At 41.4% G+C, this 14,759-nt stretch overlaps 2 protein-coding genes across 2 annotated transcripts in view; one reads left to right on the top strand and one right to left on the bottom strand.

Annotated features, from left to right (window-relative positions):
* Positions 1–210: 210 nt before the first annotated feature.
* nmd3 (NMD3 ribosome export adaptor) lies at positions 211–10,169 on the bottom strand. Its single transcript, XM_079166047.1, has 16 exons — positions 10,100–10,169; positions 9,622–9,713; positions 8,935–9,069; positions 8,668–8,764; positions 8,192–8,272; positions 7,642–7,770; positions 6,648–6,738; positions 5,916–5,994; positions 5,306–5,402; positions 4,732–4,849; positions 2,598–2,743; positions 2,138–2,250; positions 1,972–2,044; positions 1,681–1,787; positions 811–881; positions 211–653 (listed from the first exon to the last, which is right to left on the bottom strand). The coding sequence occupies exons 2-16, from the start codon at positions 9,663–9,665 to the stop codon at positions 520–522; spliced, it is 1,515 nt and encodes a 504-aa protein (XP_079022173.1). The 5' UTR covers positions 9,666–9,713; positions 10,100–10,169; the 3' UTR covers positions 211–519.
* Positions 10,170–12,853: 2,684 nt separating this feature from the next.
* The window catches only part of ppm1lb (protein phosphatase, Mg2+/Mn2+ dependent, 1Lb), a 40,533-nt gene continuing 38,627 nt past the window's right edge, over positions 12,854–14,759 (top strand). The window contains exon 1 of the mRNA XM_079165992.1: positions 12,854–13,706. Within this exon, the coding sequence (XP_079022118.1) occupies positions 13,308–13,706 (399 nt within the window). The 5' untranslated portion in view covers positions 12,854–13,307. The remainder of the gene's footprint in view (positions 13,707–14,759) is intronic.

Raw genomic sequence — 14,759 nt, 5'->3', positions numbered from 1 at the left:
ATGTGGATGGTGGCAAAACAGCAAAAATAAGTATTCAATCTGAGATTTTTTTTGTTAAATTTAATTGGAAGCAGCTTTACAAAATTGCAGGTTATCTGACATCACAAATTTCTCTGACAATAAGTTACTGCATAGAATTCATATGTAGTATGGATAAGGGACCCGTCTAATGTCCTTTAAATCCCCCCAAAAAAATATTCATGAAAAGTGTACATTAGGACAAATGTTTATTTTGATATAGTGAACTAGAGGCACTCAATTTCTACATCACTTCAAAATGTTAAATGACAAAGAGAGCACTTTAGAAGCACATTGGTTACCAGGTGGCACCATTATAACCCACCGTGTTAACTGTCATTACATTACAGTCTGATGAGCTGTATGACACTATTATTATTCATCGGTGCGATAAATCCTCAATCTGCTCTCAGTTTTGTGTGTAATTGTATCACTGTATCATCAGCGGACCTGTATTTGCCAGATCAGCTGTCAGTGTCACACAGGAAGGATGGCAACTGGTTACTCCGTCATCATGTCGGCACCCTCTTCTCCTGTTGCATCCACCAGGCTGAGCTCCTCCAGCATCTCCACCAGGGACACACACGGTGCTCCGTCATCCTCAGTGTCGCTCTGCACTGGGAGCTTGGACGCATCTGCAATTCAAAATCCACCTCTTTTCATTAACTGTCCAATACATCATCTATAATGAATGCGTGACATTAGATCTATTGTCATCTTAACTATTTAAGCTGCTACGATGGAAACAAACATATCAACAGAACGGCTGAAGTGAAGTCTGCAGCTGCTCACCTCTGTAGATGTTAACATTCTTCCTCAGAGCCTCATCCTCCTCCAGATCCTCCAGGAAGTCCTGGTATTGTCTGAAGACCGAAAAGCAAGTTACAGGAAAACCCATGTGGCACAACATTGCAGGATACTTGGCATTTTCCAATTATTCACTAACCGACCAAAACAACAACATCATATCTTTAGTCACCATTTAGGTTCCAATTGTTTCTCATTATTTTCTGGGAGAGGGGCTTCTTGTGCCCAAAACAAACTTTAAACATTTGTATATTTAGGTATTCTCTAAGGACACGGTGTGCTAAATGGATGCCCTTCATTTTTTGTAAGAGTATTTCATGAGAACTTCTTCAAGCATTCTTCATTTAAGGATCATTCTGGGGATATTTGACAACATATCCCTTTAAAAGACCGAAGCCTGCATGATGAGTCTACTAACAGGTACTGCCTGTGTAGTGTCATTACTGTTCAGAAACTATTAAAAAACATAATAGACCCACACTGTTGACTGCCATGTTTTATTATTAAACAGACACATGGAACTGTAATTTGAATTGAGTCAATCCAACACCGTTCTGCTGCTGTAGACACTCGAGCACCAAATATGCATCACTCCAAGTCTGAAAATACTCCCAATAAATGCGCTACTTACTCCTGATTGAGTAACATTTGATTAAAAAAAACAACCTACAGTGTCTAACTGTTTTAAGTAATTTATTTAGCCTTTTTAAAAGTAGAATATCACAAGCCTCATCCTTTAAAGATCACTAGTTAAACAAATATGCACACCAGACAACGTTTAAGAAAACAACGAATTCTTGACGCTTGAATTCTTTCACTTCAAGAGAAATTAGAAACTCGGTATTTCTCTCCTACCTCTCATCATCGGTGTCGTTGTCTTCCCGGTCTCTCACCATCTCATGCAGTTTCCAGTTCCTGCGCCTCACCCTCCTGCTGCGGTCGTAGCTCTTCTTGATCAGGACCTTAGAGGGTTCACATTCAGTTTGTACAAATTAAAACCACACAACTAACTTTTCTCATCCAAGGGATGTGATCAAATCTACAGTCAGTATCTTAAATTGCCACTAGAGGACAGTGTTCAACAAGACGACAATAGCTACTCAAAGGGATCATGAAAGCCCTGGTTTATTCACTGAGGCGTCTCACCACATCAGGAACGTGTTGAGGGTTCATCTTATTCAGGTATTCATCATTGACGTTGGAATTGGCAAAGTCAAATCTGTAACGGGAGAAGTAAATACGGCATAAATTGTAACGCTCCAAGCATGTGATCGGTCTTCACTGCCAACCCGGCCAACATACTCGTACTCACCCCAGCACCAGGTCTCCGATGTTGAGCAGGTGGCCCAGGAATGTACGGCAGTGATACTGCTGACTGGTGTCCATCTCTGATGTTTTCTGCACCCACACCTCAGCCAGGGTGTGCTATAACAAGCACACACGGGGGGGATATAAATTAAGTTTAAATCGCTAAAACATCATCTTGTTCTGTTCCTCCAGTGTGTTCAGACAGCTGCATCGATACTGGTGCAACATTCAGAGCGAAGAGAGCAAACAGTGTCCCTACAAACCCCATCTCCTGCACCATCGAAACAAACTCTCCCGTGGAACACACCGTGTTCCTGTCGTTTTGGCCTGAATCCCGCATACAGACTCAGGGATAATGTAATGCTTCGCTATTGATTTTGCTTCCAAAAAGAAAAGCAATGTTCCTCCATAATGCAATCTGTGCTGCAACAACACACACACACACAAACAAACACAGCCCTCACCTTAGTGGACCTCACGCCCGCTCCAGCACCCAGCTTCTGGTTTCTGATGATGTCTGTGTCCATGACGATGAACTCCTCCAGCTGCCGCCGGTTAACGAGACTGTTGAAGGGGTTTCGCCAGTATGTGTTCCCGTCCACCTCAGCAACTAGTGAGTTAAGAGATTATTCATGAGTTCATTACCGACAGTTCAGACAGAAAATGTGAGCACAAATGATATAGTACCGTCTCATTTTGACTTGACAGTTAATCACATGCATCCACAGACAGGTTTTCAAGAAGTGAGTCACTCTTGATGCATTGGATTGTTTTTAAACTTCACATTTTAAGTTTCTTTATCTATAAAAACACATGGGCCATAAAAGTAGCATGAACCTGTCAGTGTTTTTCTATCTGTACATACAGACAGAATGATGTGTTTCTGTCTATATTGCAAGTAAACTGAAGACGACAAACAGCAACGCAAATATTTTTAATACTCAAGTTAATTGCTTCCAGCAGCCCAAATCTGCCAAACAGAGCTTTGCCTCGAGGCTGTCTCAGCTATTCAGCCTGCTCAAAAACTTTCGGCAACAAAAATAGCCTGCTCTTTGAAGAGTAATCAAAACCGTGCGAGACGCTTACAAAGTGTCGGAAATCTGCAGAGGAGCGTCTCAGCCTCTCACAAAATGAATGATTACACAGAGGAAGCACGTCGTCGCTAATTATCAGCATTCTTGTATTGATTACGAATCCCTCAAAATAACCTCACTCGGCTATGACGGCATGCACAAAATCGCTTTGGATTTGTGTCTCGTGCCCTGACTGGGAGCAGAGCTGTCGAGTTCGACGGCTGTGATGAACAATGTGGTCAGCAGACGGGGGGTCAGATCACTGCAGCATCGAAGCAGTGATTTAGTTACAGCACCATGGTAACATACAGATGTGTCTTGAAGACACTCAAAGACACAAAAATGCAAAACTTGTGGCAGTGAATACCAAAGTGTTAATCACAAAATACAAAAAGACTACAACACTACAGTAGTGTGATTACGTGTAGAGGTAAAACATACACAGTTTTTAAAGATGCATGACCCGTTCTACTTCCTCCCTTTGTCCAAAAGTGAAGTCAAAATATCACGGATGCGGAAGCTGCCATCTTTGATGTTATTTGGGGGGGGGGAGGGGGGCTGGAGCTGCGGTATCGAGGTCCTGCCCTCACACACCTACCTGGGCCAATCACGAGCCGAGCACAGCTGCAGTTCATTAGCATGAGCCACATAGCTACTATGTTAGCAGAAAGACCCAACAACTAACCCTAATATCTCTATAACTACATTTATGATTAAACTGACACGTTTGATTACACAGGCACGTGATTGGGCAACTATCTTGATAATCATTTGACTGCTATTATTTATCAAGCAGAAATGCCCAAAATTATCTTATGTGACTGGTAAACTGAATTTTGGACTGTTGCTTGACCAAAACAAGTAATTTGAAGACAACCATTACAATTCCATGCCAAAACATTTCATTGTGTGTCGGTATTGGCGTTCTCTGTGGACAAAAGCTGAAGTGTTTCTGAGCTCTCATTGAACTGCAGCAGGGCCCGACAGGCGGCCGCACACAGTCCTGGTTCTGGTTCTGGTCCTGGTTCTCTCATGCGGAGATCCGACTGCTGGTTGAAGTCGAACAAAGATATTCAGTACGCAATGATTTAGAGAGAGAGAGAAAAGCACTAAAGCTTGAATCAGAAAATGTTTTTTCAGTGACAAATTCCTTAAATAATTAATCAATGTTCTTGAATAACTTGGTTAATCTACTTGTTGGTTCAGCAGTCTTGTTCAGCAGTCTTGTTAAATTGTTTTGATTTTATTTACGATAAGCAAACAACGAGATGACGGTTTGTAAGCATGTCTACTCTCCCGTGTGTGCAAATTGAAAATGAGCTAAATCTTTGGGCTAAATCCCTCCTTAGAGAGCACGGATATCTTGGGGAACTTCTGATGTCCATGCATAGAGCTCACATTACTGAAGACGTGAGTGTAGGAATTCAAACTACAACTCAGCTGACAACAACCAGACTACAGCTGTATGAATATTTAGTCAGTCGGACCTGTGAAGAGACGCTCCTCCAGCAGTAGAAATACTCACTCTGCAGGGTGTTGGGATCGATGAGGTGGATGGTGCTGGTGACCCGGGCGCACACACAGACTTGACCCATGTTCCCCAAGCTCTGCGCCAGCCGCGGTGAAAGGCACACCACGTTGTCCTGGCAACGAGACAAAACCAGACAACCCAAGGTCAAACTGAGGTCGAATGGAAAGTAAAAAGCACTTTGGACTCTTGCTTTAGAGGTTAAGACGTGTCTCTGTCTGAGACTTGGAATCTAGTCCAAGTTTAAACGCAATGATCCAATTAGGCGGCAAAACGAGCAAATCTCTTTTCTAATTTCTGTTTTCATTTGTTGAAAATGCCCCGAATGAAAAGTCAAAAACAAACGTAACGTGAAAGATTCCTGGCCAGCCTCAGGTTTCCATCTGCACATCATGAAACAGCTTTCTAACAACATTTTCTCTGAACTAACAGAGTGAAGATGTGACGTGTTAGGAAATAAGACAGCTCTGGCTCGTCCGTGGTGATGAGCGTATCTCAGCTACAACAAGAGATCCCGAGTGAAACTGAATCCAAGTTAAATTAAAAACAAATAAAGCACTTTGCTGTATACCTTGCAGACGGGTACTATCTCCATGGAGTATGTGCTCTTGTAGTTGAACGTGTTTGAATGGATGTCGTGAGAGATGAGGCGCAGGGACGTCTTTGACCTTTAAAACAGGAAAGAAAGTGTTAATTATTAAATTAGTATTACTATCAGACGTCATTTGGAGACAGCAGAGTTCACATTGTCACAGTTGGACAAATCACAGTAACGAGGCATGAATGTAAGAGAAGATGTTCCGCACACATTGAATAGGTTTGTGTATTGTGCACTCAAACTCAGTCACTTATGTGACCGAGTTTGTCATGTTTGAGGTTTTGTAAAAACATTTAATGAACACAATGAAGCACACAGATCGTAAACTCTGTTTTTTAACAGAGATTCATTATTAGGACATTCATTCCCTTCAACTGACATTTTGATAAACTAGCTAGTTTTTCTGTGACTTTGCCACATTTGCTCATAAATGTCTGGATTGTTGGGTGAAGACTGAAAGCAGGCAGTCATAATCATTTTGAATGCTCTTGTAATTAGCATTTAAATAATGGGAGAGTGATGGTCCAATACGGAGACTCACAAAGACAATGTTTTCATAGGCAGAGATTCGGGCATTTCTAACCTGCAGGGCACGGTGCACTGGAGGAAGTCAACCATCTTCTGAGCATGCTGCTTGGTGCTATAGTAGAAATCAATCCCATCTGAGAGAGAAGAGAAACACCATCAAACACCATCACCACTGAATTCAGCACAGGCGCGCTTCACAGGCCATTCCCATTGCAGAACATACACACAACACACAAAAGAGAGAAAATATGCCAGCCACATGTTGAAACCTTCATAAAGCGAGATGTGAAGATGAAAAACCTCACTTCACAATCTGGTCCAAGAGCACAGAGAGCTGCTGCTCAGCCTTCACTCAATGCACATGTGTGCCTGTGCGTGTCTGTGCATGTGTGTGTGATGTAGCAGTTAGAATCTCGAAATAGGGTATAATTTTTTTGCATCGTAGGAATCTGGTATGGCATGCCTGCTCTGATTACAGCACGCTGATTAGATGCACAACACATGTCTTCCTCTGAGGCTCACACCAGGACAGCTGTATGGACTGATTGGCACCAGTGATATGCATGCACGGCTTGCTGTCTGGTACGAGGTAATTAACATTCAACACATTATGTTCTGCTCAGTTCTACTTCACATTAGTTACACCGGTGACGAATGAGACAAGTTTCCCACTTTTCAGTGTAATTTGGTTGGAGACCCTAAGGAATATAAAAAGCCCTCCCTTTAATGATCTGTATACGAACATACATGAACAAATGAAATGTATACAATGATGTCATCGACCTACCATTGACTTCTTTGATGTTGAGGGAATTCTTGTGGAGTTTGTGCTTGAGGATCAGCTGCTCTAGATAGTAGAATGTCTTTTTATGAACCGTCTGTAAAAAGAAATAGATTCCTCAGCATCATCATCATCATCATACAGATCCTTCCAGCCACATGCCACAAATATTTCAACATTTATTGGTATGAAACGTGGCATCTGCCACAACCTGTCGCCACTTTTGACCTTTCAGAAACACACTCAAGTTAAGAACTTTAGAGGTATTGGTATTTCTAGTTCCACTAAAAAGTATAGTTGTTAAGATATCCTGGTGGCAAAGCACTGCTGGTAAAAAAGTGAGAACAAGTAGGCTGCTGATTCCTAACTTCCTGTATTGTTTCACAGTAAAAGCTTTACAGTGAAGGGACTTTGGCTTTTATTGTGAAGTATCTTCTGCTGAATGGGTCAAGTTACATCACCAGCAGGAGTATCTTAGCGAGCTTATTTTAATGTAGTAGCAAAATAGGATGAAGGTTTTTACCTTTAACTGGACAGAATTTGCCTGTTTCTGAGCAATCATCTCATAAGTTCCCAGTCTCAGCAGCACTGCAGCTACGCTAAGTGTAACTCCACACATCAGTGATGAAAGATAAAGTACAACCCGAGGATTTAATGTTGAAACTCCTGCTAAATACCAAGGTTTTTACTTTACATAAAACCAACAGACAGAGCTTCAGCTTTAAACATGTAATTGCCAAATTAACACAAAATAGCAGGATTGAAAAGAAAGAGTAAACAGAGTACAGTGAATGAGAGGAACCAAAATAAACACATTGTTATGAGAGTGAAATACAGGGTCACCATTAAAAGGGTGCAGAAGCAGATGCATGCATGTTTCCAGCCCTGAGCATGGGATATATATATATATATATATATATATATATATATATATATATATATATATATATATATATAAATATCTATATATAGGATATGTCATTAAACCACAGACTCCTACCTTCTGCCTAACTTGAACCACAGCCTTCCAGAAGTCCTTGGCTTCCACACGGTGGCAGTCGTCACACATCTGGTACTGGATGACGAACTCGACCACAAACACCTGCTGTAGGATAGCGCCATTCATCACCTGAAGAGGCAAAGAAAGCAAAAAGTTACATCTGCTCCAACTGTTTGACAAACAGCAACAACAACTCTGCACAAAGTCATTTCTGCGCCGTTTAGATACATCTGACCAGTGGGAGACCGCTTCATACAGACCCTACAACAGCACAAACAATAGAGTTGGCATCGAAAGGCAAAGGACTCAGGTTCTCACTAAAGGTCAACGAGATGAGATGGCAGCCACCGGCAAAACTCACTTATCTCAAACACACAGACATCCCTCAGTCTAAAACAGACAACTCACAGAAATTAAAAACACATTAAATTCAAACATAAACTGCGCTTGTGGCCAATTACCAACTGAAAAAAACCAGCCAACCTTTCGATAAAAAACATGTTTTAATCCGTTAGCTTGAATCTCTCTCTCTCCCACACCGTCCTCTTACCTCTTTCTGGATGGTCACTTTCAGCTTAATCCTTTTGGAGTGGGGCTCTGTCCACAGGAAGCCAGCATCAATGAGACGCACCTGTGAGGAGAGAGTTGAATCCATGAAGTACATGAGCGGGACACAACATTATAATAATGCAATCCATGATAAAAGAATCCTAGAAACGTGAAGATTACAATGTGTATTTGTAGTTTGAACTGTTGAGGCCATAATTTCTCTTATTGTATAAGGCAGCATTATATTTTAAGAGGCTATGATAAAAATGAGTCCATGGCATGTGTGTTAGCTAAATTTAATTATATTAATATATAATAAGTAGGCTCAGTAACAAGACGGGGCTGAAAGCATCAAGATAGAAAAATAAGGGGCGGGACAGGTTACACGCTTGACTATTTACCTGCAATGTTCATTTACTTTTTTGTGAATGAAAATATGCCAGTGTGTTTGTGAAGTTTCGTGAGGATCACACTTACTTTGGTCATAGAGCTCTTAATCTTTTTCAGGCAAAGAGCCAGCAGCTCCCTGGACTCCAGAGCACATCGCATCCAGGTGGCTGGAGGCTGCAGGTACCTGCATGAAAGAGGAAGATGTTCAACTTTCCCAACAAAACTTCTCAAACATTTACTTTTTTTTAACCTGTAAATGTTTTCTATAGAGAGACGCAATGATTTAATCTTTGTATCACATAAAAAAAAAAAGCATGATTGATTTCCGCTTGTTGTTGAAGCAATGAAACAAACCTTTCACACTGCTTGCAGAAGTTCACAGTGACTTGCTTGGGGATCCCCTCCGAGATATCCACCCGAGTACGCAGGCAGGCCACACACATGTTGGCTGGGTTGGGAGGAATGGGGACGCCACAGGTACAGCACAGGCTGGAGGGGGCAGAGAAAGAGACCACATTGGTAAAAAATCAGTGAAATAAATAAGTGATGTGGCATTTTACACCTCATACATGTACTATACATTACTGCTGACTATTTCTCTAAGCATAACTTAGTTTATTGATTTCTGTTCAAAACTCTGGAAGCGTTGGCTTAATTTTGGACTTTTAATGAAAAGATAACGTGCTTTGTGAATACAGCTAAAGGTTTTGTTCTTCATAGCTTGTGAATGCACGAGTGTGCAGCGACTGTTCGCCAATAATCAGTAATTTCAACAGTAATACAGAGGGTATGATGTGTAATCTTGAAAAACAAAAATGACTGTTTACTATTATAAATTACAAATTCTCCAGTCTAGTTCAGCACAAAATAAGAATTGATTATTATTCACACACTTGCAGACTTAAAGTGAACAGAGCAATGTTAATAGTTGCAGATGTGTTTCCTTCTGTGGACATGTAAAAATGTCATACTTGAGGAAGGTCTAACCCAGGACTGACGATAAAAAGCATTCGAGGACATGGATACTATTTGTTCACTTACATATTCCCCTGGATGCTTGTGGCAGGAGCTTGAACGTACTCCATTCTCGTCAACGTGACAGGTCAGTGTATGTCAGCGGATCTTTATGAACTCTGAGGACAAAAACGTGACATATTTAACTTCCACAGCTTTGGCAGAACACGCCTGCTGGAGAACAGCCAACGTTAGCTGGTAGCAAGCACAGAGTATATTTAAACAGCAAGTAAACAACACAATAGAAAGGTTTTCTTATTCTCATTCAGAAACAGGTAAACAGCTAAGTAAAGACTGCTAGATAATTAAAAGGGGACGGTGCAGGCTATGCTAGCTAGCTGCTAGCTGATGGTCTACGTTCAGTATCAGGCAGTTAGCATTAAAGGCTAAACTGCTAGTTTTTACGAGTGATTTTGAAAGATATGCGTGAAGTAACAAGCACACAATGTCAACTAAAAGTATTCGACAACTACAACTGGCACAATTGAGTGATGACAGAACTTACTGGAGTTATTTCGACGTGAAATCCACAGCACACTTGAAAGTAAAGTCGTCCACGTTTTCCCCACCGAGGACCAAGGAAGGAGCGGTGACGTCAAGCAATTCGCAAGGACCCCGGGCCTGTCTTTGCTTGCCTGAATAAAATTCCTTCAAAAACAATTCCAAAAGTTAATAAAAGGCTAAATAAAACATATTTAGCAATGAATTACAACAGTATAAATACAGCTTTTGAAAATCCAACACAATAATAAAAGATACGATATGACACAAGGCTTTCATAACCTATTGTACTAATTATAAAAGAAAAGAAAAAAGAACAAAATACAGAGAAATGTAACTATGTAATGTCTTATTTAGATTAAAAAAATATTTCCCTGATGCAACATAATAAGGATAGGCCATTTTGTTTGACTTAAGAGAGTTACTGTCTACAGCGTTTGATCATATTTTGTGACTCCTCACAATTCAGAACACAGATCCGATGACCTATACATTGATAAACAAAACCTGAATTGCATTTTTTCCCCCTAAATTATGAAATATCCAATCTCAAACAGTCTCAATATTGTGGCACAATCTCCTCATTGGAACAAATATTTGTTCACAGTGAGGACCAAATAGTGACATGATACTATGGGTCACTCTGCAGGGCAGTGAAAGAAAATACAGCTACAATTAAAACAGAATGGGAGAATGACTTTCATGTTGAAATTGAAGATAAAGATTCGGATGATATGTGGCTCAACCAATTTGGCTGTCTTATCACTAATAGAACAAAGGAACGACACTCTAAGATGAATAATAGACTACATATTACCCTAGTGACACATTTCAACTAAGCCAGATCTGTCAATGTTTTGTAATAAGTGCAAGTTTACAGAAGGATAACTCACTATTTACTACAATGTGTATATTATTCACAAATCAATAATAATAATAATAATAACTTTATTTATTTATATAGCACCTTTAAAAAACTGAAACAAAGCAGAAAAGCGATGCTATCACATAAAAGCCAGTCTGTGAAAATGTGTTTTAAGAAGTGATTTAAAAGAGATTTCTGATTCTGCGAGCCTCATCTCCTCAGGCAGCTCGTTCCAAAGCCGAGGGGCCCTGATGGCAAAAGCACGGTCACCTTTAGTTTTTAGCCTCGACTTTGAAACAGCCAGAAGGGCCCCACTTGAGGATCTGGCTGCGAGCTGGCTCATAGGGGTCAACATTTCCTCTTTGGGGCCAAAACCATACGTGCTTTAAAAGTGATCAGTACAATCTTAAAATCTATTCTAAAACGAACAGGGAGCCATGGAGAGAAGCCAGGATTTTGGGGATGTGACATACAATACTTGTTCAAACAGTGAACATTTCTCATTCATCATGCATTCTTGGTATAGATAATCCCCGAAGTATTCCTCCTAATTCATTAAAACTCCTCTTCTGTGCGAAGAGAAGCATTTTAAAGTGGGTGTCAGAGGGCAACAATTAGCTGCTGGCCCCTATTAATCCCTTCTCCTCATAACAGATAAAGTACTCTGATGGTGCTATATTACATGAAACCAGTTGCTGTGTGGTGTTTTGATTACACACAAAATATTTTGGATTATGCACCACGTAAGCACAAAACTATCTGAAATAATTAGGAATTGAAGACTTTAATGACACAAGGACTCTCCTCAAAGATCACAGTAAAGCATCTCTTTAAGGCCCTTGACATGTTAGTCAATATTGAACTTTAACTGAGCTTATATTCAATATGCAAAAGGAAATTGGCAAAACAAGGCCCCTGTGTTAGAATGAATCAATCCTTCGTTTGTGAGCGCACCTGCATGGCAGCTCTCTGTATGCATTCAGGTACTGTCGGAAATATCTAAACTTAAAACACACGCTAACGATCATGAATAAGGAGCCCGAGGAACAGTGAAAGGGAACGTATTTAACAGCTACACTACTGAGGTGTGAGTATTAAGGACAATATGCATACAGGCCATATTGAAAATTAAATGGTGGAATGTTGTAGTCTTTTCATGGACATTTTATTTAAATACTGCTTTATGCCATTTTGGTAAAAAAAAAAAAGTGCTCTTTTAGAACTAACTGAACTGAATTCAGTTTGGGGATTTAGATAATTTCAGTTCAAGACCTACGGAGCAGTATTTCTGTTAATGTTTTGATTAAATTAAACCACAGATGCTGGAACTCTATTTCCACTTCTTCAACTGTCGTGTTGGTGGGAAAGGCTCATTGTAATTTATTACATTTCAGTGAAATGATATGTTGATTGTATGAGCTCAATATGTCTTCAACAAGTTTTCCAATTTCCAATTCCAAGTGATTCCAATTTTTATTTGGATTTTTATTGTGTTTTTTTAATGTTGTTCTAAAGTCTCTATAATCCAAGCACGTTGGTTGTGCTCTGCAAATAAAGTTGCCGTGACTTACACATTTCTGTACTCAAATACATTATTATGTGCAAGCTATAATTCAAAGTCTTTGGAATAATTTGGCCTAATGTTATGTGTAGCAGTGGATCTCACTTATATACTATGGGTGATAATGTGTTCGACCATATACTACCCAGCCTTATTTGTGGGTACTTTGTGAAGTTTTAAAAGCCAAACTGACAGACTTGATCAATAGCGATTACCCACACTGGCTACTCTGGATCTCTGACTCGTTCGAGCTGCACCTGAAGGCAGCACCCTTGTTTAGTCAGTCAGCAGCAAAGAGTCGCAGCCAGTGTGGCAGCTGGGAATGTTGGGGGCTTCAACGCGGACCGCTATTTTCAGGACTGGGAACAAGTAGCGGGGCTGACCAGGAAGAGACTCTGCCCACGGCTCTCATCTAGACACACACAGACTTTGCAATCCAAACGGGCGACCTGCGATTTGTGTCCCCAGGGAGGGGGGTTGAAGTCGGTGGTCTGCATCAGATGGTCCACGGACAGCCGGTGGGGGCTCACTGCGGGGCTGCGTGCTAGAGGGGAACCAGCAGCCGGAGCATCGGGTTTGTTTTCCCGGTCCGAGTGCGTACGCGTACACCGTACCTCCTCCTTTTAAGTGTCACTCGGTCAGTCAGTGTGATCCGTGTCCCGGGTGTGAAACGCTCGGTTTAAATGTTTCACCGCCACCAAACCACTGACACCAACGGCGATGGACTGAAATCTGCGGCGGCGGCGAGCGACACACAACCTGCCGCGATTTCCTGCATGTAAATAAATGATAGAGGATACGATGACCCTGCTGTCTCTGTTAGGTCGGATCATGCGTTATTTTCTGCTCAGACCGGAGACCTTGTTCCTGCTGTGCATCAGCCTGGCTCTGTGGAGTTACTTCTTCCACACGGACGAAGTGAAGACCATCGTCAAGTCCAGCCGGGATGCGGTCAAGATGGTCAAGGGGAAAGTGGCGGAGATGATGCAGAACGAGCGGTTCGGCGGGCTGGACGTCCTGGACGCGGAGTTCTCCAAGACCTGGGAGTTCAAGAGCAACAACGTGGCCGTGTACTCCATCCAAGGCCGGCGAGACCACATGGAGGACAGGTTCGAGGTGCTCACCGACCTGGTCAACAAGAGTCACCCGTCTATATTTGGGATTTTTGATGGCCACGGAGGAGAGGTGAGTACAAAGAGGAAAATGAAAGGCAAAATGTCGCCTTTGTCTGTCTGTGTGTCTCCTCCAGTCCACGTTTCTCTCTCGCTCTGTCTCTCCAACAAAATGTGTGTGTGTGTGTGTGTGTGTGTGGGGGGGGGGGTACCCAAGGGCCCTAAAGTGAGCTGTAGGGGCCCCAAAGTGTCTGGCTAAGATGACTTAAGAGATCTCCAAGTGTGCAGGCTATTTGTCAGTGTTTTTTATTTATCCAAGCTGGTCTGGTTTACTGTCGGCAATGTATTAAATCCTGTGGATCAAGCCCAAAATTGTTAAGATGAAAGTACGCTTAGGACATGAACTTTTTTTATTTATTATATTTATAAATAGCTTAATCAAATGTTGAAAATGATATAAAATGCCCATCAAAAGTGATCAGAGTTGAATTACACCTGCTTGTGTTGACCAGCTGCTACAATTTTAACTCTTCAGAGGGAAAGGTTGTGTCAGCTGATGGATGAGTGATCTGATAACTGATTTATTACATTAGATGAATCAGTTGATTTATTATTATAACATAAGATTAATGTGGGAAGTTGTGATCAAGTTGCAGGGCCGAAACAAAAAAAGCAAACATGAGCTGCGGAGCCCCTGTTGCAGTAACATATGCATATCGTTTAAACGATGTGTACATTTTCCTCTGCTGGACCAGGCACCAGATTTTCTGTATGGTTCTTTGATCAAGCATGAATATGCAACACAGAGACCCTTTTTATAACACGGGGCCTCAAAGTCGAGTATTAAAGCAGCAGCCACTTTAAGTCCCTTAGTTGATATTGTGTGTTAGTTGTTAGTGCATATATACGTTTTCAGTTGACTTAAGCAATTAGCAACGCAGCCTTGGGCATTTGTCAAGCATTTGTGGATAATTGGAGCCAGGGCCCATCCTCAACTGTGTGTAGGAGCCCATAATTCCTTGCTTACAGCCCTGCACGCACATTCACCCACTCTTAATCTGTTCTCTTCCAAAAAGGGAAGGAAACTGCATCTTGTCTATTTACAGCTTAAAATCCAGCCAAAAAT

The sequence above is a fragment of the Pholis gunnellus genome, assembly GCF_910591455.1.
Source record: "Pholis gunnellus genome assembly, chromosome: 9".
Taxonomy (NCBI): domain Eukaryota; kingdom Metazoa; phylum Chordata; class Actinopteri; order Perciformes; family Pholidae; genus Pholis; species Pholis gunnellus.
Note: the sequence above shows the minus strand (reverse complement) of the source record. Positions and strands in the feature narration are given on the sequence as shown.